At 40.9% G+C, this 24,759-nt stretch overlaps 2 protein-coding genes across 15 annotated transcripts in view; both read left to right on the top strand.

Moving 5' to 3' along the window:
• Nucleotides 1-1,396: 1,396 nt before the first annotated feature.
• On the top strand, nt 1,397-3,303 carry LOC124045812 (MICOS complex subunit MIC10-like). Its single transcript, XM_046365476.1, has 4 exons — nt 1,397-1,568; nt 2,174-2,221; nt 2,812-2,918; nt 3,085-3,303. Exons 1-4 carry the CDS (start codon nt 1,505-1,507, stop codon nt 3,091-3,093), a joined length of 228 nt encoding a protein of 75 aa, XP_046221432.1. The 5' UTR covers nt 1,397-1,504; the 3' UTR covers nt 3,094-3,303.
• A 12,232-nt stretch (nt 3,304-15,535) lies between these two features.
• Nucleotides 15,536-24,759, top strand: part of LOC124045808 (cold shock domain-containing protein E1-like) — a 35,391-nt gene continuing 26,167 nt past the window's right edge. For 13 of the 14 annotated variants that reach the window (XM_046365471.1, XM_046365469.1, XM_046365470.1 and 10 more), the window contains exon 1: nt 17,591-17,709. The gene's annotated coding sequence lies outside the window, so the exon portion shown is untranslated. Of the gene's footprint in view, nt 15,555-17,590; nt 17,710-24,759 lie in introns of those variants that run through there. The other variant, XM_046365474.1, reaches the window with a different exon arrangement.

Below are 24,759 nucleotides of genomic sequence, written 5' to 3'. Positions count from 1 at the left end.
CTGTGGGGGTTGGGGACTTAGTCTCTGAGCGGATAAAAGCGGGTGGGTCAACAGGTGCACAGAACTTGTTTCAGGTTACCAGGTGCACAAGGAGGCCTCCATCAAGGCCCCGAGTCCAAGCATGGGTGGCCGGACTCGTGGGGTGGGGGCAGCACTCAGGCCAAGGAGGTTGGAGTGGGGACTTAGTCTGTGAGCAGAAAAAAGTGGGCGTGTCACCAGGAGCACAGAGCCTGTAACGGTTTACCAGGTGCACAGAGCCTGTTGCGGGTTGCCAGGTGCACGTGGTTCCTGACAGTGGGATTATAGATGTTTTAGTAATTCCAGGGAGTAAGTTATACTCTAAGGCCAAGGGAGAGGGGTGTGGAGGCCAGGTCAATGGGGGCCTGTCTGGAGGTCAGGAAGGCCCCAGGGAGAAGGCCCAAGTGAATAGGTGTGTGAGTGACACTGTCCTTCAGGGGGGTAGAGCAGGAAAATTAATGTAAAATTGTGTGAGATTAAAATGGACAAACAAAAGGGTGTGCAATATAGAATGGTAGTCAGTGGCCATTCTGAACCTTGTTTGAGGTCAGTAGGTCACATGACCAAGGAGCTATTGAAATGTTAAAGTTTGAAAAATTAATGTATAAACACGTTAGATGAAAATGGACAAACTAAAGGGTGTGCAATGTGTAGGCCCACTGACTGTACATTCTGACCAAAGAGCTATTGAAATTCAAAAATGTAAATCAATAATTAAAAATAGTGTGAGATGTAAATCGACAAAGAACCAGTTTTGAACATTTTAGGACTAATTGAAATTTGAAAAATTAGATTTGTCACTATGTTGATGGTCCCTAACTGCTGTTGGTGGATGTAAGGAAAACTACAGGCAAATATCTGTCGAATATCCATTCTGAAACATTCTGTCAAATATCCATTCTTTACCTCAGTGATTTGTGTTGGGACTAGATCTTCTGGAAGGATCACTTAAATTAATTCCGCATTGACACATCCAGCCCAAAGCAGGAGTTTAAAAAAATGACTTCTGTAGTGGCCAAAGTTCCAGATCTTCTCTTTAATAAGTACATTTGATTTGAGGCTCAAATGATTTGAGGTTTTATAATGCAACAGTTGTATTTGACACTGTCATCTCATAAAACTGTCTTGTCATTATTGCAAAAACTGAGCTGTAATTTATTCAATGTGTTGATAAGCAAATGTATTAATGTTTAATAAATAGTAATCAAATTCCTCAAACTGTTTATTTTACAGCAAAAGGAAATGCTGACATTGCAAGATATTGGCCACCTGCTTGATGGATAGATTTGGTGAAAATGTCCCTTTAATCGGGATGCCGCTAAGGCTTCTGGTCTTGGCTATAAAATTATCTTTGAATTTCCCAGTTCAGTCGCAAGATGGAGTATTATGTTCCTCTTCAAGTAAAAACGAGCTATCGCGAGATCTAGATAACGGCTCCGAAATCCAAGGACTGCGTTTGACATTTTTAGCAAGCAAAAAACTAAACATGTCTGAAAAGGAACTGGGGAAAAAGCTGGATCGATGCCTCGCAGATAGCGCTGTTAAACTTGGTAAATAACTCAATTTGTTCCAGAACGTTAGCTATAGTCTGCTTTGCCAGATAATACAACTAAAAGTAACATGTCAGTATTAGCTAGCTATCACTTACTGCTAGCTACTGAGCTAGTTAGAAGGTCTGCTAAGGACGAGTAGTAGTAATAGTAGGTGGTGCTAGAAGCAGCAGCCAGCCATCCTATTCTCGTAATATAGCTAACGTTAACTGTTACAGTATCAGTTAGTAATTTACAATCACTGTCAGTCCAGTTAGTCACATAGCTAGCGTACAAGATGTGAATAACATATTTTAGTAGCCAGCAAACATTGTTGCTGCTGCTACTACATAGTTATAACCTGTCAGTGTTTGTCCAAAGGGGGGTAGGGCCTAGAGGGATAAGATGTCTCAAAGCCATTGGATATTCGTTTGCATTTTCTAGGTAAATGTGTTAAAGGTATGATACTTTGGCATTATACAATGCTTTCATCGTGTATCCTTTTTTGATGTACATTGGTGGAGACAAGATGGCTAGCTACATCTCTGCCAGTACAGGTTCTGGCCCCATATTTCCTGTCTCCGTTCTGTTACCTGAACATTTCTCCCTATGTTACTTGTTTTAAGGTGCTGGTCTGGGCTTAGGAATCGTGTTTTCTGTGGTATTCTTCAAACGTGAGTACTTTCACTGTTCACTGGATTGTTAACAATGGCCAGAGATAAACATTATTTATGGGGTGCAGACTGATGATGCAAAATATGGAATATTTGCAGCGGAGCAGCCATTGTGGCCTTGACTATATCACACATGCTGACCTGAACCAAGTCAACCACAATTCCTGCAACTCTGCTGGAAAGGAGCATACTCAGCCCTGACCAGATGCATGTTAGTTACATAGCTAGCACATTAAATTTGCATCTAGGGAGGCTCTTTTGATGTTGTGAACACGTTAAGTCATTAATGAAGGGGGTTGTGCTTTTACATTGTTTGGTCTATCGCAATTAGTGCGATAGCCCAAAACTGTGCATTCAGTCAATTAACATGGGACTCAACAGGAGTTAAAAAATATTGTGGCCAGACCATTTGGAACATAAGCTCTCACTTGACCACGTGGTCTTAGTTCCCAGTCTAGGAAAGGACCATGTGAAAAGAAAATATCTGCACACAGCATTGTTTAGGTCATCACGGTAGTTCGACTCAGACATTTCTGTGAGTAAATGTATTTTCAAGAGAAAATAGCTTGGACAAATTTTGCTTTCCTCAGGACACACCTGGCCAGTTGCCTTTGGCTTAGGAATGGGACTTGGCATGGCATACACAAACTGCCAGAATGATTTGAGAGCACCATATCTAATTCTGAGAAACATTAAGGTCAGTATAAGAATCCATGCACATTTTGTATTGAGGATGTGTTACTAATGCATAGTATGTTGGACCTACATTCTGCTCAATATCGTACATTGTTCTTGAATAATGTACTGAGATATAATTCAAAATGAAAATTGACTCCCTTTTATCTTCACTATTTTCCTCACAGGAGCAGTAGCCAAACGTCAGTGAAGGACTGCCTGTCACATTTTTGTGATGCTTCGCATTTTGCACTGACCTTCAGCCAGACTAATTTCCTTCTGTGGGTTGACCCTTTCATATGTATTAGTTTAATTTATATGTGCCTAAACAGGACAGTCTGTCTTTATTTAGATAAAATAATCATAAAATAAAGACAATTGAAATTGTGTGTGTTTTTAAAACAGCAGATTACATGTGTAGTGTTTTATGTTCCATTTCACTCTTTGATACAGTTAAAGTCGGAAGGTTACATACACCTTAGCCAAATACATTTAAACTCAGTTTTTCACAATTCCTGACATTTTAATCCTACTAAAAATGACCTGTTTTAGGTCAATTAGGATCACCATATTATTTTAAGAATGTGAAATGTCAGAATAATAGTAGAGTGATTTATTTCATATTTTTCTTTCATCACATTCCCAGGGGGTCAGAAGTTTACATACACTCAATTAGTATTTGGTAGCAATGCCTTTAAATTGTTTAACTTGGGTCAAATGTTTCAGGTAGCCTTCCACAAGCTTCCCACAGTAAGTTGGGTGAATTTGGGTCTATTCCTCCTGACAGAGCTGGTTTAACTGAGTCAGGTTTGTAGGCCAACTTGCTCGCACACGCCTTTTCAGTTCTGCCCACACATTTTCTATAGGATTGAGGTCAGGGCTTTGTGATGGCGACATTGTGTTCAATGCCAAATGTCCTGCACGGTGTTGAGCTGTAAGCAGAACACCCACCTGTGGACGTCGGGCCCTCATACCACCCTCATGGAGTCTGTTTCTGACCGTTTGAGCAGCCACATACACGCCTGCTGGAGGTCATTTTGCAGGGCTCTGGCAGTGCTGCTCCTTGCACAAAGGCGGAGGTAGCGGTCCTGCTGCTGGGTTGTTGCTCTCCTATGGCCTCCTCCATGTCTCCTGATGTACTGGCCTGTCTCCTGGTAGCGCCTCCATGCTCTGGACACTACGCTGACAGACACAGCAAACCTTGCCACAGCTCGCATTGATGTGCCATCCTGGATGAGCTGCGCTACCTGAGCCACTTGTGTGGGTTGTAGACTCCGTCTCATGCTACCACTAGAGTGAAAGCACCGCCAGCATTCAAAAGTGACCAAAACATCAGCCAGGAAGCATAGGAACTGAGAAGTGGTCTGTAGTCACCACCTGCAGAACCACTCCTTTATTGGGGGTGTCTTGCTAATTGCCTATAATTTCCACCTGTTGTCTATTCCATTTGCACAACAGCATGTGAAATGTATTGTCAATCAGTGTTGCTTCCTAAGTGGACAGTTTGATTTCACAGAAATGTGATTGACTTGGAGTTACATTGTGATGTTTAAGTGTTCCCATTATTTTTTTGAGCAGTGTATGTACACACACACACACACACACACACAGTGGCAAGAAACAGTATGTCAACCTTTTGGAAATACCTGGATTTCTGCAAAAATTGGAAAAAAAATGGATCTGCTCTTCATCTAGGTCATAACAATAGACAAACACCATCTGTTTAAACTAACACACAAACAATTATACATTTACATGTCTTTATTGAACACACTGTGTAAACATTCACAGTGCTGGGTGGGAAAGGTATGTGAACCCTTGAATTTAATAACTGGTTGACCCTCCTTTGGCAGAAATAACCTCAACTAAATGTTTTCTGTAGTTGCGGATCAGACCTGCACAACAGTCAGGAGGAATTTTGGACCATTCCACTTGACAACTTTTTCAATTCAGCAATATTCTTCAGTTGTCTGGTGTGAACCGCTCTCTTGAGGTCATGCCACAGCATCTCAATCGGGTTGAGGTCAGGACTTTGATTGGGCCACTCCAGAAGGCATATTTCCTTCTCTTGTTGATTTACTTTGTGTTTTGGGTCGTTGTCCTGTTGCTTCATCCAACTTCTTTTGAGCTTCAATGGACGGACAGATAACCTTATATTCTCCTCCAAAATGGCTTGATAAGCTTGGTGGCGGCAGGGTAGCCTAGTGGTTGGAGCGTTGGACCAGTAACCGGAAGGTTGCAATGTAACTACGTTCGTCTGTTGTAAGAAGGGAGTCAGACCGAAATGCAGCGTGTAGGTTACTCATGACTATAATGAATGATAAGACGGTACATGAAATAACTGATATAAGAAAACAACAAACGCAACGTGAAACTTATTACAGCCTATCTGGTGACTACAACACAGAGACAGGAACAAACACCCACAAAATACAACGCGAACTCAGGCTACCTAAATACGGTTCCCAATCCGAGACAACGAGAATCACCTGACTCCAATTGAGAATCGCCTCAGGCAGCCAAGCCTAACTAGACACACCCCTAATCATACACAATCCCAATTAATACAAACCCCAATACGAAACACAACATATAAACCCATGTCACACCCTGGCCTACCCAAACATATACCAAAAACACAAAATACAATGACCAAGGCGTGACATGCAAGTTCAAACCCCCGAGCTGACAAGGTACAAATCTGTCGTTCTGCCCCTGAACAGGCAGTTAACCCACTGTTCCTAGGCCGTCATTGAAAATAAGAATTTGTTCTTAACTGACTTGCCTAGTTAAATAAAGGTAAAATAAAATATAAAATAAATTCATTTTTCCGTCGAAGATAGCAAGCTGTTCAAGCTCTAATGGAGCAAAGCAGCCTGAAACCATGATGCTCCCTCCACCATACTTTACATTTGGGATGAAGTTTTGATGTTGGCGTGCTGTACCTTTTTTTCTCCACACATAGTGTTGTGTGTTCCTTCCAACCAACTCAACTGTCGTTTCATCTGTCCACAGAATATTTTGCCAGTAGCGTATGTGTAAGATCCAGGTGCACTTTTGCCAGACGTGCAGCAATGTTATCTTTGGACAGCAGTGGCTTCTTCCGTGGTGTCCTCCCATGAACACCATTCTTGTTTAGTGTTTTACGTATCGTAGACTCGTCAGAGATGTTGGCATGTTCCAGAGATTTCTGTAAATCTTTAGCTGACCCTCTAGGATTCTTCTTAACCTCATTGAACATTCTGCACTGTGCTCTTGCATTCATCTTTGCAGGACGGCTACTCCCAGGGAGAGTAGCAATAGTGCTGAACTTTCTCCGTTTATAGACAATTTCTCTTTCCGTGGACTGATGAACATCAAGGCTTTTAGAGATACTTTTGTAACCCTTTCCAGCTTTAAGTAAGTCACATTCTTAATCTTAGGTCTTTTGAGATCGCTTTTGTTTGAGACATGCTTCATATCAGGCAATGCTTCTTGTGAATAACAAACTCAAATGTTGTTAATGTTTTTATAGGGCAAGGCAGCTCTAATCAACATCTCCAATCTCATCTCATTGATGGTGAACCATGATTCATCACTCCAGGGGAAGTGTCCACTGCTTCAGACTCCAATGGCGGCGAGCATTTACACCACTCCTGCCGACTCTTGGCATTCCACATGGTGATCTTAGGCTTGTGTGCGATTGCTTGGCCATGGAAACCCATTTCATGAAGCTCCCGATGAATAGTTATGCTGACGTTGCTTCCAGAGGCGGTTTGGAACTCGGTAGTGAGTGTTGCAACTAAGAATAGACTATTTGTTTTACTCGCTTCAGCACTCAGCGGTCCCGTTCTGTGAGCTTTGTGTGGCCTACATTTTTAAGACAAAAGTGCCGAAACAGAATTGGTTTTCAGGTGTTGTGTGTACATGGACAACACAAGCATTCAGCCATCTGCTAATTTTCTCATTGATGAAACATTTGATCTCAATACAGCTTTCTTTTCCCAAAACTATAATCTATTTACGAACAGAGTGGACTAAGTTTTGTAGACTTTACCCTTTGCCAAAGTTGAAAAAAATGTTGTTTAGAAGGATTGCAAGGCCAAATGTAATTATTGCACACACACTTCAGAGTTGGCGTTCCCTAACAATAACCTGCAAATACATGCTAGAATGCGCCAATAGAATGTCGCTTGCTCGTGCTAGGCTCTGCCCACCTCCTTGCTTGTTCTGTCCAGTATGATTAATTTGCTCCCATTGAAAACAACAGGCTGTGGTCTATCTTGGGTTAGTTATAAGAAAATCTTTGACTGCTCCTTTCTGAGAAGTACCAATATGGTGGACGGTGGCTTCATAGCCCCTCATTGGCCAATACAAAGCATCAGCAATCTAGTGTTTGTTTACATCATTGATCTGCACTAGAAATACTTGTCAAGTGTTTACCCTGCAAATCCCCTACCACCCAAACGGTGGAAATAATGAACAGCTGACTGAATTCCTATGATACACAGGCTTTCACTTATGTCAATAGTTTCACTTTACATCTTTATTGAAGAGGGACCCCTTGGTGTAACAGCTAAGGTGGTGTGTTGACTGTCACAACGTTGTGGGTTCAATCCTCGGTCAGGACCAACCCCTGATTTTTCTACAATATTGTCAGAAGTGGGTTGGACCCCAAGAGCATGCAGCAAGTGTGAGGAATCTACAGGAGTGAAGTACTCTGAGAAGGAAGGGGGTAGTGTAGCAACCTCATCAAGAGGTTCAGATCTCTTGGCATAACAGCAAAGGTGTTGACAGTCACAAGGTCACAGGCTCAAGCCCCAGTTAGGACTAACCCTGACTTCACAATGTTGTAAATATTTGTATTGTTTCTGTATTTTTTATTTGGAGTGCTTGTGAGTAAAGCTTTTTGATGGTGTTGCAAACACACCACCTGGCACCTGACTGTGCAGATGCCAATAAAGACTGAGGAGGAGATTTCCAATGTAGCCTATTCATAATACATCATGTGAAAAATGTGGCTGCTAATAGGTGTATTTTTTTGTTGTCAATATTACAAAGAACACAAATATTCCAGTAAAGTTAACAAGTAATAGAAGTATTGGTTTTAATAAATAATCATTGGCAAATGTCTAGTTACTTCCAGTAGTTTTATTGTCAAATGTCCAGTCACTTGAGAACAAGATGGTTTGTATTTGTATTTATTATTGATCCCCATTAGCTGATTCCAAGGCAGCAGCTACCCTTCCTGGGGTCCAGCAAAATTCAGCCAGTTTATACCATTTAAAAAACATTACAATACATTCACAGATTTCACAACACACTTGTGTTCCCTCAGGCCCCTACTCTACCATATCTACCCTACTAAATCAGTGTGTATAGTGTGTATGTTGTCGTGTGCATGTCTGTGTCTATGTTTGCGTTGCTTCACAGTCCCCACTGTTCCATAAGTTGTTTTTTTAATCTGTTTTTTAAATCAAATTTTACTGCTTGCATCAGTTACTTGATGTGGAATAAAGTTCCATGTAGTCATGGCTCTATGTAGTACTGTGCTCTTCCCATTGTCTGTAATGGACTTGTGAAGGAGAATGTGAAGAGATGTCTTGTGGGGTATGCATGCGTCTGAGCTGTGTGCCAGTAGTTTAGATAGACAGCTCGGTGCATTTAGCATGTCAATAACTCTCATAAATACAAGTAGTGATGAAGTAAATCTCTCCTCCACTTTGAGCCAGGAGAGATTGACATGCATATTATTAATATTTGCTCTCTGTGCTGCCCTGTTCTGAGCCAATTGCAATTTTCCAAAGTAATTTTTTTTTGTGGCATCTGACCACACGACTGAACAGTAGTCAAGGTGTGACAACTAGGGCCTCCCGGGTGGCGCAGTGGTTAAGGGCGCTGTACTGCAGCGCCAGCTGTGCCATCAGAGTCCCTGGGTTCGTGCCCAGGCTCTGTCGTAACCGGCCGCGACCGGGAGGTCCATGGGGCGACGCATAATTGGCCTAACGTCGTCCGTCCAGGTTAGGGAGGGCTTAGTCGGTAGGGATGTCCTTGTCTCATTGCGCACCAGCGACTGCTGTGGCGGGCCGGGCGCAGTGCGCGCTAACCAAGGTTGCCAGGTGCACGGTGTACCCTCCGACACATTGGTGCGGCTGGCTTCCGGGTTGGATGCGCGCTGTGTTAAGAAGCAGTACGGCTGGTTGGGTTGTGTATCGGAGGACGCATGACTTTCAACCTTCGTCTCTCCCGAGCCGGTATGGGAGTTGTAGCGATGAGACAAGATAGTAGCTACTACAACAATTGGATACCACGAAATTGGGGAGAAAAAGGGGTAACAAATACAAAAAAAAAAAAGTTGTGACAACTTGCCCAATTTCCATAACACCCACTCTGAAACCAACTGCAGCTCTTTGTTAAGTGTTGCAGTCATTTCAGTAACTGTAGTAGCTGACATGTATAGTGTTGAGTCATCCACATACATAGACACTCTGGCTTTACTCAAAGTCAGTGGCATGTTAGTAAAAATGGAAAAAAGCAAGGGGCCTAAACAGCTACCCGGGGGAATTCCTGATTCTACCTGGATTATGTTTGAGAGGTTTCCATTAAAGAACACCCTCTGTGTTCTGTTAGACAACTCTTTATCCAAATTAAAGCAGGGAGTGTGAAGCCATAACAATTTTTTCCAGCAGCAGACTATGATCAATAATGTTAAAAGCTGCACTGAAGTCTAACAAGACAGCCCCCACTATCATTTTATCATCCATTTCTCAGCAAATCATGAGTAATTTGTGTAAGTGCTGTGCTTGTTGAGTGACCTTCCCTATAAGTGTGCTGAAATTCTATTGTCAATTTGTTTACTGTGAAATAGCATTGTATCTGGTCAAACACATTTTTTTCCAGAAGTTTACTAAGGATTGGTAACAGGCTTATTGGTCGACTATTTGAGCCAGTAAAGGGGGCTTTACTGTTCTTAGGTAGCGGAATGACTTTAGCTTCCCTCCAGGCCTGAGGGCACACACTATCTAGTAGGCTTAAATTGAAGATGTGACAAATAGGAGTGGCAATATCGTCTGCTATTATCCTCAGTCATTTTCCATCCAGATTGTCAGACCCCGGTGGCTTGTCGTTGTTGATAGACAACAATAATTTTTTCACCTCTTCCACACTGACTTTACAGAATTCAAAAGTACAATTCTCGTCTTTCATAATTTGGTCCGATATAGTTGGATGTGTAGTATCAGCATTTGTTGGTGGCATGTCACCCCTAAGTGTGCTTATCTTGCCAATGGAAAAGTCATTAAAATAGTTGGCAATATCAGTGGGCTTTGTGATTAATTTTTTTCATTCCACCTTTATTTAACCAGGTAGGCCAGTTGAGAACAAATTCTCATTTACAACTGCGACCTAGCCAAGATGAAGCAAAGCAGTGCGACAAAAACAACAACACAGAGTTGCACATAAACAAATGTACAGTCAGTAACACAATAAATATTAATAATAAAGGCGAAATAATTACAATTTAGCATGAAAGTGCCATCTGATTCAATGAATGATGGAGCCGAGTTGACTTTTTTCCCCAAAATGTAATTTAAGGTTCCCCAAAGCTTTTTACTATCATTCTTTATGGAAATTATCTTTGTTTCAGAGTATAGTTTATTTTAATTTAGTTTAGTCACATGATTTCTTAGTATGCAGTACGTTTGCCAATAAATTGGGCTGCCAGACTTATTTGCCATACCTTTTGCCTCATCCCTCTCAATCATACTATATTTCAGTTCCTCATCAATCCAAGGGGATTTAACAGTTTTTATAGTAATTTTCTTAATGGGTGAGTGCTTATTAGTAACTGGAATAAGCTATTTCATAAAAGTACAGCTTCTGGTTGCTCCTCATTACACATCACAGACCAGCAATATTCTTCACATCATCAACATATGAATCACTACAGCACTATGAATCACTGGTTGAGCTCCGTTGGAGAGTTTCCTACCAACATGATTTGAAAAGCTATAATATTCCATGCTTTTCAAAAACTTGTCTGATGAGTGATATAAGTATACTACGGTCTAAATACTGTAGTATTCCCATATGTATATACTATTCACTGTAGTGTTTTTGCTGACATGACTAGTATATTGCAGTAACACCTGCTGATTAGGGTTAGCTAAAATGGCACAACTACTACGCCAGTTACTGTTTAATGAGGGGAACACCTCAACCAGAACATAAGACAGGTTCGTGACAGGCCACCTATTGAGTTGGGTAAACAGTTCTGAGCAATGTAATGGTCCAGACAACACCTTAGCAAAAATATTCTTCTTTTTTTTATTACAATTTTAACATTAAGTGTTTTAGGCTGGTTCTGGACCCATTAAATGGAAACAGTACCGAGGCAGATACAGTATAAAGAACAAGCAATGTTTATTAAAGCTTGGAAGATTAGGTTTGCTTGTTTGACACCGATAAATAACACATTAACAAGAATACACCAAAATGACTTTAGATCTGTTTCTTCCACTAGATGGCTTCCTGAAATACAACACTGCATTTACAGAGAATCAGCTAAACAGGTTCACAAGATGACCAAAAACAGGCACAAACAATACTGTACTTCTGGTGAAGTCTAACAAAACAGCCCCCACTATCATTTAATCATCCATCTCTCAGCAAATCATCAGTAATTTGTGTAAGTGCTGTGCTTATTGAGTGACCTTCCCTATAAGTGTGCTGAAATTCCAGGGTATTGGGTTTGATACCTGGTACCACCCATGCTTAAAATGTATGCACGCATGACTGCTAAATGGCATGTATTATGAATCAAAATGAAAAACATTTGGAAATAATCTGAGTGCAAAATAAATACAAACCATCATAAATTGTCATGCCAGCATGATGAATCCAGCAAGCATCCCAACCACAGTGCATTAGAAATATAACTTCCTCACATCAAAGATTTTGTCTGAGGTCACTGTCCAGCTGGAGGGTCAACCTGGCAGGGCATTAAGTGCCCTGTGGGAGCTGCAGAAATATCTGGAAGAGGTAAAGGGTGTCATATTTACAGTCAGCTCTCCAGTTCTGGCAGTCAAGGATTGTTGTTTATCCAAAGCTGTGCCTTGTGGAACTGGAACTGGTTTCTGCCCATGCGTTCGTAGAATATTCTTCGTCTGTGACACACTGTCATCAGGGTTGAGAAACCGAATGACCACCTCTCTGGAACGCATAGTCTACTTGAAGATAAACCAGAATATACACACACACACAAGCTGGCTTGCTGTGAACTGATAGATGTTTTTGCTGTGTCAGCTGTTTTTATTAACCCTATTTGAAAGGGTTAGTCAGTGATAAAGGTTTCATTTTACATAAGCATAATGTCAGGTAAAGGTACCTAATTCTTACATCTACTACTAAAGTTTAAAAAAGCATTGGATTGGTGTAAACAATCCACCCATCTAGGCGCTTATCCAAATTAAACCTACAGTACCAGTCAAAAGTTTGGACACACCTACTCATTCAAGGGGTTTACATTATGTTGTACTATTTTCTACATTGTAGAATAATAGTGGAGACATCAACACTACAAAATAGCACATGTAATCATGGAGTAACCCAAAAAGTGCATTTCAAAAATGTATTTAATATTTTAGGTTCTTCAAAGTAGTCACCCTTTACTTTGATGACAGCTTTGCACACACTTGGAATTCTCTAAATGAGCTTGACCTGGAATGCTTTAATAACAGTCTTGAAGGAGTTCCCACATATGCTGAGCACTTGTTGGCTGCTTTTCCTTCACTCTGCTCCAACTCATCCCAAACCATCTCAATTGGGTTGAGGTAGGGTGATTGTGGAGGCCAGGTCATCTGATGCAGCAGTCCATCACTCTCCTTTTTGGTCAAATAGACCTTACACAACCTGGAGGTGTGTGAAAAACAAATGATAGTCCCTCTAAGCACAAACGAAATGGGATGGCATATCGCTGCAAAATGCTGTAGTAGCCATGCTGGTTAAGTGTGCCTTGAATTCTAAATAAATCACAGACAGTTTCACCAGCAAAGCACCATCACACCTCCTCCTTCATGGTGGGAACCACACATGCAGAGATGATACATTCACCAACTCTGTCTCACAAAGACATGGCGGTTGGAACCAAAAATCAATCATTTGGACTCATCAGACCAAAGGACAGATTTCCACTGGTCTAATGTCCATTGCTTGTGTTTCTTGGCCCAAGATTGGTGTCCTTTTAGTAGTGGTTTCTTTGCAGCATTTATTTGGGCTGCAATCTGAGGTGCAGTTAACTAATGAACTTATCCTCTGTAGCAAAGGTAACTCTGGGTCTTCCCTCCTGTGGCAGCCCTCATGAGAGCCAGTTTCATCATAGCGCAATTTGACCATGAAGGCCTGATTCTCTCAGTCTCCTCTGAACAGTTGATTTTGAGATGTTTGTTACTTGAACTCTGTGAAGCATTTATTGGAGCTGCAATCGGAGGTGCAGTTAATTACAGATTTCTGAGGCTGGTAACTAATGAACTTATCCTCTGCATCAGAGGTACTCTGTCTCTTCCTTTCCTGTGGTGGTCCTCATTGAGAGAAAGTTTCATTATAGCGCTTGCTGGTCTTTTTCGACTGCACTTGAAGAAACTTTCTAAGTTCTTAATTTTCTGGATTGACATGGACTTTGTTTTTTACCAAATAGGGCTATCTTCTGTACACCACCGCTACCCTGTCACAACACAACTGATTGGCTCAAACACATTAAGATGGAAAGAATTTCCACAAATGTACTTTTAACAAGGCACACCTGTTAATTGAAATGCATTCCAGGTGACTACCTCATCAAATCAAATAATACAAATGTGATCACATACACATGGTTAGCAGATGTTAATGCGAGTGTAGCGAAATGCTTGTGCTTCTAGTTCCAACCGTGCAGTAATATCTAACAAGTAATCTAACAATTTCACAACAACTATCTTATACACACAAGTGTAAAGGAATGAATAAGAATATGTACATATAAATATATGGATCAGCGATGGCCGAACGGCATAGGCAAGATGCAGTAGATGGTATAGAGTACAGTATATACAAATAAGATGAGTAATGTAAACATTATATAAAGTGGAATTGTTTAAAGTGACTAGTGATACATTTATTACATCCAATTTTTATTATTAAGTGGCTAGAGATTTGGGCAGCAACCACTGAATGTTAGTGATGGCTGTTTAACAGGGACGGCAGGGTAGCCTAGTGGTTAGAGTGCTGGACTAGTAACCGGAAGGTTGCAAGTTCAAATCCCTGAGCTGACAAGGTTGTTCTGCCCCTGAACAGGCAGTTAACCCACTGTTCCTAGGCTGTGGGTTAACCTTTTTTTTTTTAAACACTCACCCCCCTTTTGACCTCCTCCTTTTCCGCAGCAACCAGTGATCCGGGTCAACAGCATCAATGTAACAGTATAACTTTAGACCGTCCCCTCGCATCGGTGACATCACTTGCTCAGTCACCCTCGAAGCATCGTTACCCATCGCTCCACAAAAGCTGCGGGCTAAACCAGGGTCACACAGAGTGTTTATTGGTAGTCTTAAAAAAATCTACTTTGAAACAAATGTATATACACCACACATACATTTTGGGCTTAAAAAAAGACACCTTTAAAAAATAAATAAAGGTAAAATAAAAAACTGATGGCCTTGATATAGAAGCTGTTTTTCAGTCTCTCGGTCCCAGCTTTGATGCACATGTACTGACCTCGCCTTCTGGATGATAGCGGCGTGAATAGGCAGTGGCTCGGGTGGTTGTTGTCCTTGATGATCTTATTGGCCTTCCTGTGACATTGGGTGGTGTAGATGTCCTGAAGGACAGGTAGTTTGCCCCCGGTGATGCGTTGTGCAGACCTCTGGAGAACCTTGCGGTTGTGGGCGGAGCAGTTGACGTACCAGCCCGACAGGATGCTCTCGATTGTGCATCTGTGAAAGTTTGAGTGTTTTTGGTGACAAGCCAAATGTCTTCAGCTGCCTGAGGTTGAAGAGGCGCTATTGCGCCTTCTTCACCACTCTGTCTGTGTGGGTGGACAAATTCAGTCCGTGATGTGTACACCGAGGAACATAAAACTTTCCACCTTCTCCACTACTGTCCTGTCGATGTGAATGGGGGGTGCTCCCTCTGCTGTTTCCTGAAGTCCACGATCATCTCCTCTGTTTTATTGACGTTGAGTGTGAGGTTATTTTCCTGACACCACACTCCGAGGGCCCTCACCTCCACCCTGTAGGACATCTCGTCGTTGTTGGTAATCAAGCCTACCACTGTAGTGTCGTCTGCAAACTTCATGATTGAGTTGGTTGAGTTGGAGGTGGTTGTGATTAATTTAAAATTGATTTTAAAAAATGTAAATGTCACTGGCCTACACACAATGAAAGTAGAATTATGTTTTTCTAAATATTTACAAATGTAATTAAAAAGGAAAAGCTGATATCTTGAGTCAATAAGTATTCAACCCCTTTATGTCAAGCCTACATAAGTTCAGGAGTAAAAAATTGCTTAACAAGTCACATAAATTGCATAGACTCACTGTGTCACATCTGCTCCTGCTACACCCCCTAGTGGACATCCGGTGTCTCCTTAACCTGCAGCCATTCCCCTAGTTCTCTCCCTCTTCTTCTCTGTGTGTGTGTGTGTGTGTGTGGTTGGAGACAGGTGTGCTGGAGTCAGAGCAGTTCCCCACCAGCTGCAACCTGTTCCATAATCAATACCTCTACAAATACTCAGTCCTGCCACTTACACTCTGCAAGATTGTAAGCTCCATTCAGTCAGTCATGCTTCTAGCATTTAAGATCCTGCTGTGCCTATTTCCCTGCCTGACGCTGTTTCTCCTCTCACTGCAGTTTTGCTGCTCTGACGCTGGTTCCTTTCTCCTGTTCCACATATCACCACCCTGCTACCCTGTTCTGGATTCAACTCTTCATCACTCCCTTGGATTCCCCTCCAGACCTGTTTACCCTGTCTCAACCCAGCTCACTCCAACCTCAGCCTCCTCATCTGGTTTCCTACAACTCATCCAAGCTTCCCTGGATCTGCATTTCATCTCTCCCTGTGTTACAATAAATATCTTGGTTCATTCATCCCTGTTTCCTGGTCTGAGTCTGCTCTTGGGTTCCCCTGTGCTGCTCCGCTTAACACTGTGTACAATCTTTTTTAACATGATTTTTGAATGACTACTTCCTCTCTGTACCCAACACATACATATACTACACATACTTTTGTTCTACCCACAAAATGCATAAAAGGCCCTCCATCACCCTCCCTTCGGCAAATCAGACCATGACTCCATCCTCCTGCTTCCTGTTTAGAAGCAAAAACTCTAAGTATGAGTGATGCACACAGTACGGAACATTGAGCACCGGGCTAAAGGCTAGAGCTAAAGCTTTCAAGGAATGGGACATGGACACTTACAAGAAAGCCTGCTACGACCTCCGACAAGACATTAAAACATGGAAAAGGTCGATATAGGATTAAGATTCTGCTACAACGGCTACAATGCTCATCATTTGTGGCAGGATTTGCAGACTATTATGAATTAAAAAGGGAAACCCAGCCGTGAGTTTCCCAGTGATTCAACCTTCCCAGATGAGCTGTATGCCTTCTATGCTTGCCTCAAGGCAAACAACACTGAGCTAGGCATGACAGCCCCCGCTGTCCCAGACCGTCTCGCTCTCTGTGGCCGATGTGAGTAAGACTTTTAAACAGGTTAATACTGGCAAGGCTGCTGGGCCAGACAGACTACTCGGGCGCGTTCTCAGAGTGTGATGAATGTGATGTCGAGTTCACACACACACACACGCACACGCACACACACACACACTGCTTGAAAAGTTTACTGATTATAAAATTGTAATTATTGGTTATTGTTATTAATAATTATCAATGATTTTGTTGACAGAACCCATTGTATTGTATTATTGTACTAAATGACAATATTAACTATTACAAAATATAGAAATGCTGTTGCTTGTCTTTTACATTCTTGTGGAATGTTTAGCATGGCTATACATGATAGATAAGTTGACTAAAGCACAAACAGACCTGGCTACTGGGCATGACAAAGAAACATGCATGATCCATGTTTCATGCGACATTTTGAATTGCATGTAAATGTTTTGATGTTGCTAGGAGTTATGGTCTCATTGTGCCTATCTAGACTCTTATTCCTTTAATGAGCTGCAAGAAAATCACATTTAAATGTATATCAAACCATTTTGAAATGTTGACCCTGATGTCACATATTGGCCCCATTTACCCTTTTTTTGCACTGACTATGCACACTCACAGATACTTACACTGACACTCCAACACACACATATGCATATTGACGCCACACACACGCTGCTGCTACTCTGTTTATTATCTATCCTAACTGTCGAGTCACTTTTACCCTTACCTACATATTACCTCAACTACCTCGTACCCCTTGTACATTGACTCAGTACCGGTAGTCCTAGTATATAACCTCGTTATTGTTATTTATTGTGTTACTATTGTTTATTTTTATTAGATCAGTTTCTTACTTTTTAACTCTGCATTGTTGAGAAAGGGTTCGTAAGTAGGCATTTCACGGTAAAGTCTGCTGTATTCGGCGCATGTGACAAAAATATGTTTGATTTGATCCATTCAACTTGGGCTCTGGTGTTTGGCTCTTGAACAAACCCCCAAAAGCATGATTTCCAACGTTTTATCCTGTACTGCTGTCATATGAAATCTCGCGGTAGGACTCCACTTAGATCACTACGTAATGTGCCGTGCTGCTTCTAGCGGCGCTGGTGACAGTGCTGAAAGCTGTTGGGGTGAGTTTTGTAGAATTAACTAATTGAAAATTACGGTTGAGAACCCCTTAATATAAGTGTGGGAGATGATGTTCCTTGTATTCAAATTATATCTGTAAAGATCATCTGTAACCAATGTTCTTACCCTTCAAATATTAGGCCTGGGCGGGGGCAGTGTTCTCCGGGCGCCGGTGTTTTTGCTCGTCATAAATCATACCTACACTAGCTGGGGAGTTAGCTATCTTATTTTAACAAACGTTTCGGCGTATTAATAGGAAGCCAACGTACTGTCTAAACATTTTAATTATTTAATGCCTACCGGTATACCAACTATGTTTGGCGTTAAACTAATTTGCTGAAGTGGCAAACTAGCTGACCCGACGACTGCATTTGTTAGTTAACGTTACCTACTATCTGGACTGGCACGAGTTTACCAAGTGTTAGTTAGTTAGCCACAATCTAGCAGATTTAGCCTCATCTGTCGCAGTTACTTTGTTGTCAGGTGAAACACTGTTACGGCGCCTGCCAGCACTTAACATGTTTTAGCCATGGTTGTTGAAATTGGCACTATTGACATGTTCGTTTTGACAAGTTCCGGAATTAAGAAGAAACAATGTATGATTAGCTAAGTGATCATAATAGGTAGCGAAGTAAAACTAATGTTAGTTAGACATTGATGTATTTGACGATTTGCTAATACCCTTGTTTGTATAGCTAACGTAGCTAGTTAGGTAGTTTGCTAATTTGTAGCTGGCTAAAGTGCTTGTTAGCAAACCACTGCATGTTACTTATGCAAACGAATGATGCGTTCGTTGGCTAGTACGCCACGTTACTGCATTGCAAAGCATGGTCGCTTGACAGCAAATCACATGCTATGGCTGTGCATAGCTGGTAACTAATGGTATTGTTTGTGCCGTTAACTTGTAAAACAATGTTTTAACCATCCGGGACAGTTGGTTATCTACGTTACTTCGGCACTATAATGAACGACTTAGCTAACTATTTTGCGTTTATTAATGAACGTCGCAGTTCTAGTCAGCTAGCGGAAAGCCGATACAGTAGCTGGCTGGCTACCACCAGCTTGAAGGCCGCGAGAGACAAGGCCGTATATACGTGTTCATGTTGCATACTTCAGCATTGAATCACTGACATGTATTATTTGGTTAAACATAATTGCTAGGTAACGTTAGTAAGTAAACTAGTTAAGTGCTTCTGAACTCGACAATGTGTTCGACCACTTGTTTTGGAAATATGTGCTAAAGAGCCAATCACAGCTAGTAGTTTTAGTGGGTGGGCACGGTCGGCAAATGTTTTTATCGCTGCGTCATAAGCAGCTGAAAAGCAGACGCTCCCAAGTTCCTTTTTGTTTTCACAATGTTGATGCTCTTCAAATCACATTCTATTCGTCACATCCACCTAATACGACAGTGTAGTCTTTTCGTGAAATGCTTACTTTCTCCACAATGCAGAGTTTAAAAAATAAAGAAAATAGTTACCCAAACGGTTAAGGGGTACGATGTAATTGTGGTAATGTGTACCTCAGGGTTTCTGTTAGAAGCAAACACCCTGCTTTTGGTGTATAAAAAGCCAGTTTAAAATGTTTAATTGAAAATGGCACGGGACATTTAAAATGGAGGGGAAATCCCATTGCGAAATAATTATTTTAAGCATATTCATTGACAAAATACGAATTGAATTAAATATATTTGGCCTTATCGGTCTGTAAATGTGCACAATTTACTGGAATTCAATTGGTGCATGTGTATATTTGTTATGCATCTTATTTATCACACGTGCATAGCAGACAGATAGTCTTTGAGCAGAAAATATGTCAGACAGTGTACGTTAAAAATAGTTCAAATGACCAAGATTAAGAAGGGCTATTTTATTTATTTATTTCAACCGGTAATTGAAGCGCGTTTTCCATTCACCATTCAAATGCATAGGCAACGGAAAGCAGGCTTCATCAGCTCGTCACGCACCAATTTGCAATGAACTAGAGGCAGTATGCCTTTTGAAACGTATAGCTACTTAATTGTTTGAAACCTGGACGTTTTACATTCGTCAAAGTAGTTTAGACAAAATCCAACTATGCGTTAGTGGAATTTCAATTGGTGACATCACTCGCTCTGAGACCTTGAAGTAGTTGTTTCCCTTGCCCTGCAAGGGTCGCAACTTTTGTGGTACAATAGGTAACAATGATTCGAGGGTGACTGTTGTCGATGTGTGCAGAGGGTCCCTGGTTCAAGCCCAGGTTGGGGGCAGGACATGGACGGAAGCAATACTTTAACAAGCGGAGGCAATTATTTTATAAAAACTTCCATATGCTTTTGAAACCAGTAGTCTATATATATATCTCTTATGTGCTATTGTTTTTCAACTTTCTTTCATTGTCCAGTAGCCAAATGCACATTCACATTTTAAGCTAAATGTTGTCATCTGTTGCATCAAACTCGGTGCTTAAAAAAAATATATGTATGTATGTTTGTATATATGTGTGTAGCCTAGGCCTACTGTGTCTATGAATTTGGGATCTATCGTCCCACAACTGTCCCAGTGTCAGCTTGGGATATTTCTTGACAAGCTGACTAATAGAATAGGTCAAATGTTCCACTATGAGGGGTAGAAGGTTGACATAGACAGTGTGTCCATAAGGCTAGGAGAAGCTAAGCTTTCCTGAAGTAAATTAAATTAGTTGGCCTACTGATAGTATAGAAATTAATTAATAATAGGCTACTAAAGCATGATTTGGCCACAGCGGATCGTTAGCTTTAAAGTTTTAAATCACATTGTCTACAGTCGGAAGGAAAGGGAGCGTGCAGCAAATACCAAATAGAGGTTTGTAGAGTTGCGACTGTCAGTGAAGAGGCCAAGCCAGGCATATCGCAATATTTTGAAATTCAATTGCGGAAAAACAGTTGGGAATGCAAATAGCTATTGCTGTAAAGAGAAGACAGTGAAAAGACTCTAATCTGTCTTTTTTTTAGTTAAAAATGTAATTGAAAACTTAATTGAGGAAACAACAGTAGGCCTCGCTTATAATCACCAGCGGAGAGCATTGGCCATGTGCCTGATCACCGCTCATTTTCACTCTATCATTGTTTGGTCAGTGCCACTTAAGTTTGTTTATGGACAATTTCTTCCTCCAGTTTAGATTGACGTCATATTCTATTTGTCTCCCCTTCTTGTAGGACCTACTATATGGACAACATTTTTTTTATTGATCTGTTTATCAGTGTCAGCAGAGTAGGCGGTAGCCTACTGTAATTTTCTCTAAAAAAATATTCTGCTAATGTATGCAGTCATATAAAGTGTGTTAAAGGCCACATTTTTCCTGTGTAAAAAAATAAAATGTATCTGATATAGCCTAGGCCTCTACACGCTCAGCCATGTATTGAATTATTTTTTGCAAACAGTGACTGAGTTATATTATTAGCCTAACCAATCTTTTTATTTATTTTACCTTTGTTTAACTAGGCAAGTCAGTTATGAACAAATTCTTATTTTCAATGATGGCCTAGGAACAGTGGGTTCAGGGGCCAGTTCAGGGGCAGAACGACAGATTCGTACCTTGTCAGCTTAGGGGTTTGAACTTGCAACCTTCCGATTACTAGTCCAACACTCTAACCACTAGGCTACCCCAATCTACTCATCACATGATGAAATAGTAGGCTCTTACATAAGTCTGTAAATATGATGATGCATGGAATGCTCTATCATAAGGTGCTATTTATTGATGGTGAAAATGAGCTTCTCCAAACTAGGAACTCACACACCGCCTATGCATAGTGAGGGATTTTACTGTTCATTACTTGTTTTGTTGGCTGAGGAAAAGTAAACGTGGACATCTTAAAAGTGTGTGGTAAGGACACGTTATTGCATCTTCAACTTGTCACCTGTTAAGATGAATTACCATAAGCTAAATGTGATTTCTGTCATTCTGAGCAATATGGGCGGACTTCCTAATCAGGTTCCGCATCCATTGCATAGGCATATGGGTCTGGTGAATTTACTCAAATGTCCGGTAAATTAAAATTCTGCCAGTCAAATGTCCGGCGCTACATTTTCATAACGGAAACCCTGATGTACATGTAGGTAGGGGTAAGATTAACTAGAAGGGATGCAAATTTTTGTCAATTGTGAATCGGGCCTTCATGGTCGAATTGCTGCAAAGCAAACACTACTAAAGGACACCAATAAGAAGAGATGTGCTTGGGCCAAGATACATGAGCAATGGACATTAGACTGGTGGAAATCTGTCCTTTGGTATGATGAGTCCAAATGTGAGATGTTGGTTCCAACCTCTGTGTCTTTGTGAGACGCAGAGTAGGTGAACGGATGATCTCCGTATGTGTGGTGGTGTGGGTTACTTTGCTGGTGACACTCAGTGATTTATTTTGAATTCAAGGCATACTTAACCAGCGTGGCTACCACAGCATTCTACAGCGATGTGCCATCTGATCTGGTTTGCGCCTAGTAGGACGATCATTTGACCCAAAACACGCCTCCAGGAGAGTGCCTGTGTGTTGCATCAGATGACCTGGCCTCCACAATCACCCGACGTCAACCCAATTGAGATGGTTTGGGATGAGTTGGACCAGAGTGAAGGAAAAACAGCCAACAGGGGCTCAGCATATGTGGGAACTCTTTCAAGACTGTTGGAAAAGCATTCCTCATGAAGCTGGTTGAGAGAAAGCCAAAAGTGTGCAAAGCTGTCAAGGCAAAGGGTGTCTACTTTGAAGTATCTAAAATATATTTTGACTTGTTTAAAACTTGTTTTTAGGGATACTACATGATTCCATATGTGCTATTTATTAGTTTGATGTTTTCACTATTACTCTACAATGTAAAAAATAAAGAAAAAACATTGAATGAGTAGGTATGTCCAAACTTTTGACTGGTACTGTATATAATGACGAGATGCTTATGTTTCCACCCTAACAATGGGAGTCGTCCCAAGGCGGGAATGCAGGCGACAAGTTCAGGCCCAAAATAATGCCTTATAAATGCATTGGACCTATTTTGGCAAGATTTTTGGAGCCAGAAAAACCTCTCGCTTTGCTTCTTCCTCTCTTACGCTATGCATGCATACAAGGACCGGACATTTGTCATTAAGAGCTTAATGGAAACAGGCTTACTATTGTTGCATATCGTCTTACAGCCAAAAGGCTATAGCCTATTATTGATCACGCAACTCCTGTAATGAAGCAGCTAATAAAATGTAATTTTTCAATTTGCCAAAGTACAATTTGCGGAAACCAGTTCTAAATAGTGCACCTAATGCCAGAAATTCCATGAGTGACAAAAATGAAAATCTATATTAGAAACTTAGAAAGATGGGGGATTTAATAGAAAATAGTATAAATAAAATTGGTCACATAAACGTGTTTAGCTGACGTTATTGTGGGTGTCTTGAAATGCTTTTTTCTAGCTCCAACAGTGCAGTATTGTCTAATTTCACAATGCACACAAATCCAAAGTAAAGGAATGGAATTAAGAATATAATATTTGGACAAGCAATATTGGAGCGACGTAGACTAAGATACAGTATATACATATGAGATGAGTAATGCAAAATATCTAAACATTATTACGCCTTCTGGATGATAGCGGGGTGAACAGGTAGTGGCTCGTGTGGTTGTTGTCCTTGATGATCTTTTTGACCTTCCCGTGATTTTGGTTGCTGTAGGTGTCCTGGAGGGCAGGTAGTTTGCCCCCGCTGAGGTGTTGTGCGGACCGCACCACCCTCTGGAGAGCCCTGCGGTTGTGGGCGGTGCAGTTGCTGTACCAGGCGGTGATACAGCCCGAAAGGATGCTTTCAATTGTGCATCTGTAAAAGTTTGAGGGTTTTAGGTAGGGATGCACCGATATCTGATATTTTCTTTGCCAAAAAGAACCAATACACATAACGGTAACTGATATTTACAATTTTTTTTTCTTTTTAAGGATTCAAGTATAGTTCAAATACACACTGACCAAAAAGTTATTTTGTTGTGATTTACATACAGTTGAAGTTGGAAGTTTACATACACTTAGGTTGGAGTCATTAACTTGTTTCCACCACTCCACAAATGTTTTGTTAAATCACACATGCCAGATAGCAAATTAAAGCGACACTTGTTGTGAATCCAACCAACATGTCAGATTTCAAAAAGGCTTTTCGGCGAACGCAAACGATGCTATTATCTGAGGATAGCACCTCCATAAACAAAGACAGAAACCATATTTCAACCCTGCAGGCGCGACACAAAACGCATAAAAATATAATTCATGCCTTTGACAAGCTTCTTTTGTTGGCACTCCAATATGTCCCATAAACATCACAAATGGTCCTTCTGTTCGATTAATTCCGTCTATATATATCCAAAATGTCAATTTATTTGGTGCGTTTGATCCAGAAAAACACAGGTTCCAACTTGCTCAACGTGACTACAAAATATCTCAAAAGTTACCTGTAAACTTTGCCAAAACATTTCAAACTACTTTTGTGATACAACTTTAAAAAAATACCTAATGTAAATAATTGATAAAATTGAAGACTGGATGATTTGTGTTCAATACAGGAAGAAAACAAACAGAAGCATGCTTTTGCTTTCTGGTCATGCACCTCTATCTAACAGTACACTTCAAGTGACCCTCGTTCAAGATGGCCATACTTCTTCAATACACAAAGGAATAATCTCAACCAATTTCTAAAAACTGTTGACATCAGTGGAAGCGATAGGAACTGCAAGAAATCTGGATTCCCAATGAAAACCCATTGAAAAGAGTGACTTAAAGAAAACAAAGATCTGAATGGTTTGTCCTTGGGGTTTCGCCTGCTAAATAAGTTCTGTTATACTCCGACATGATTCAGAGTTTGAGAAATGTCAGTGTTTTCTATCCAAATCAACTAATAATATGCATATCTTCTGGGGATTTGAATGTGGGCATGCATTTCATCTGGATGTGAAAATACTGCCCCCTGTCACCAAGAAGTTTTAACAAACTATAGTTTTGGCAAGTCGGTTAGTACATCTAGTTTGTGCATGACACACAATTTTTTCAACAATTGTTTACAGACAGATTATT

This window comes from Oncorhynchus gorbuscha, linkage group LG10 (genome assembly GCF_021184085.1).
Source record: "Oncorhynchus gorbuscha isolate QuinsamMale2020 ecotype Even-year linkage group LG10, OgorEven_v1.0, whole genome shotgun sequence".
NCBI classification, from domain to species: Eukaryota; Metazoa; Chordata; class Actinopteri; order Salmoniformes; family Salmonidae; genus Oncorhynchus; species Oncorhynchus gorbuscha.
The sequence above is the reverse complement of the archived record's forward strand: the minus strand, read 5'-3'. Positions and strand labels throughout refer to the sequence as shown.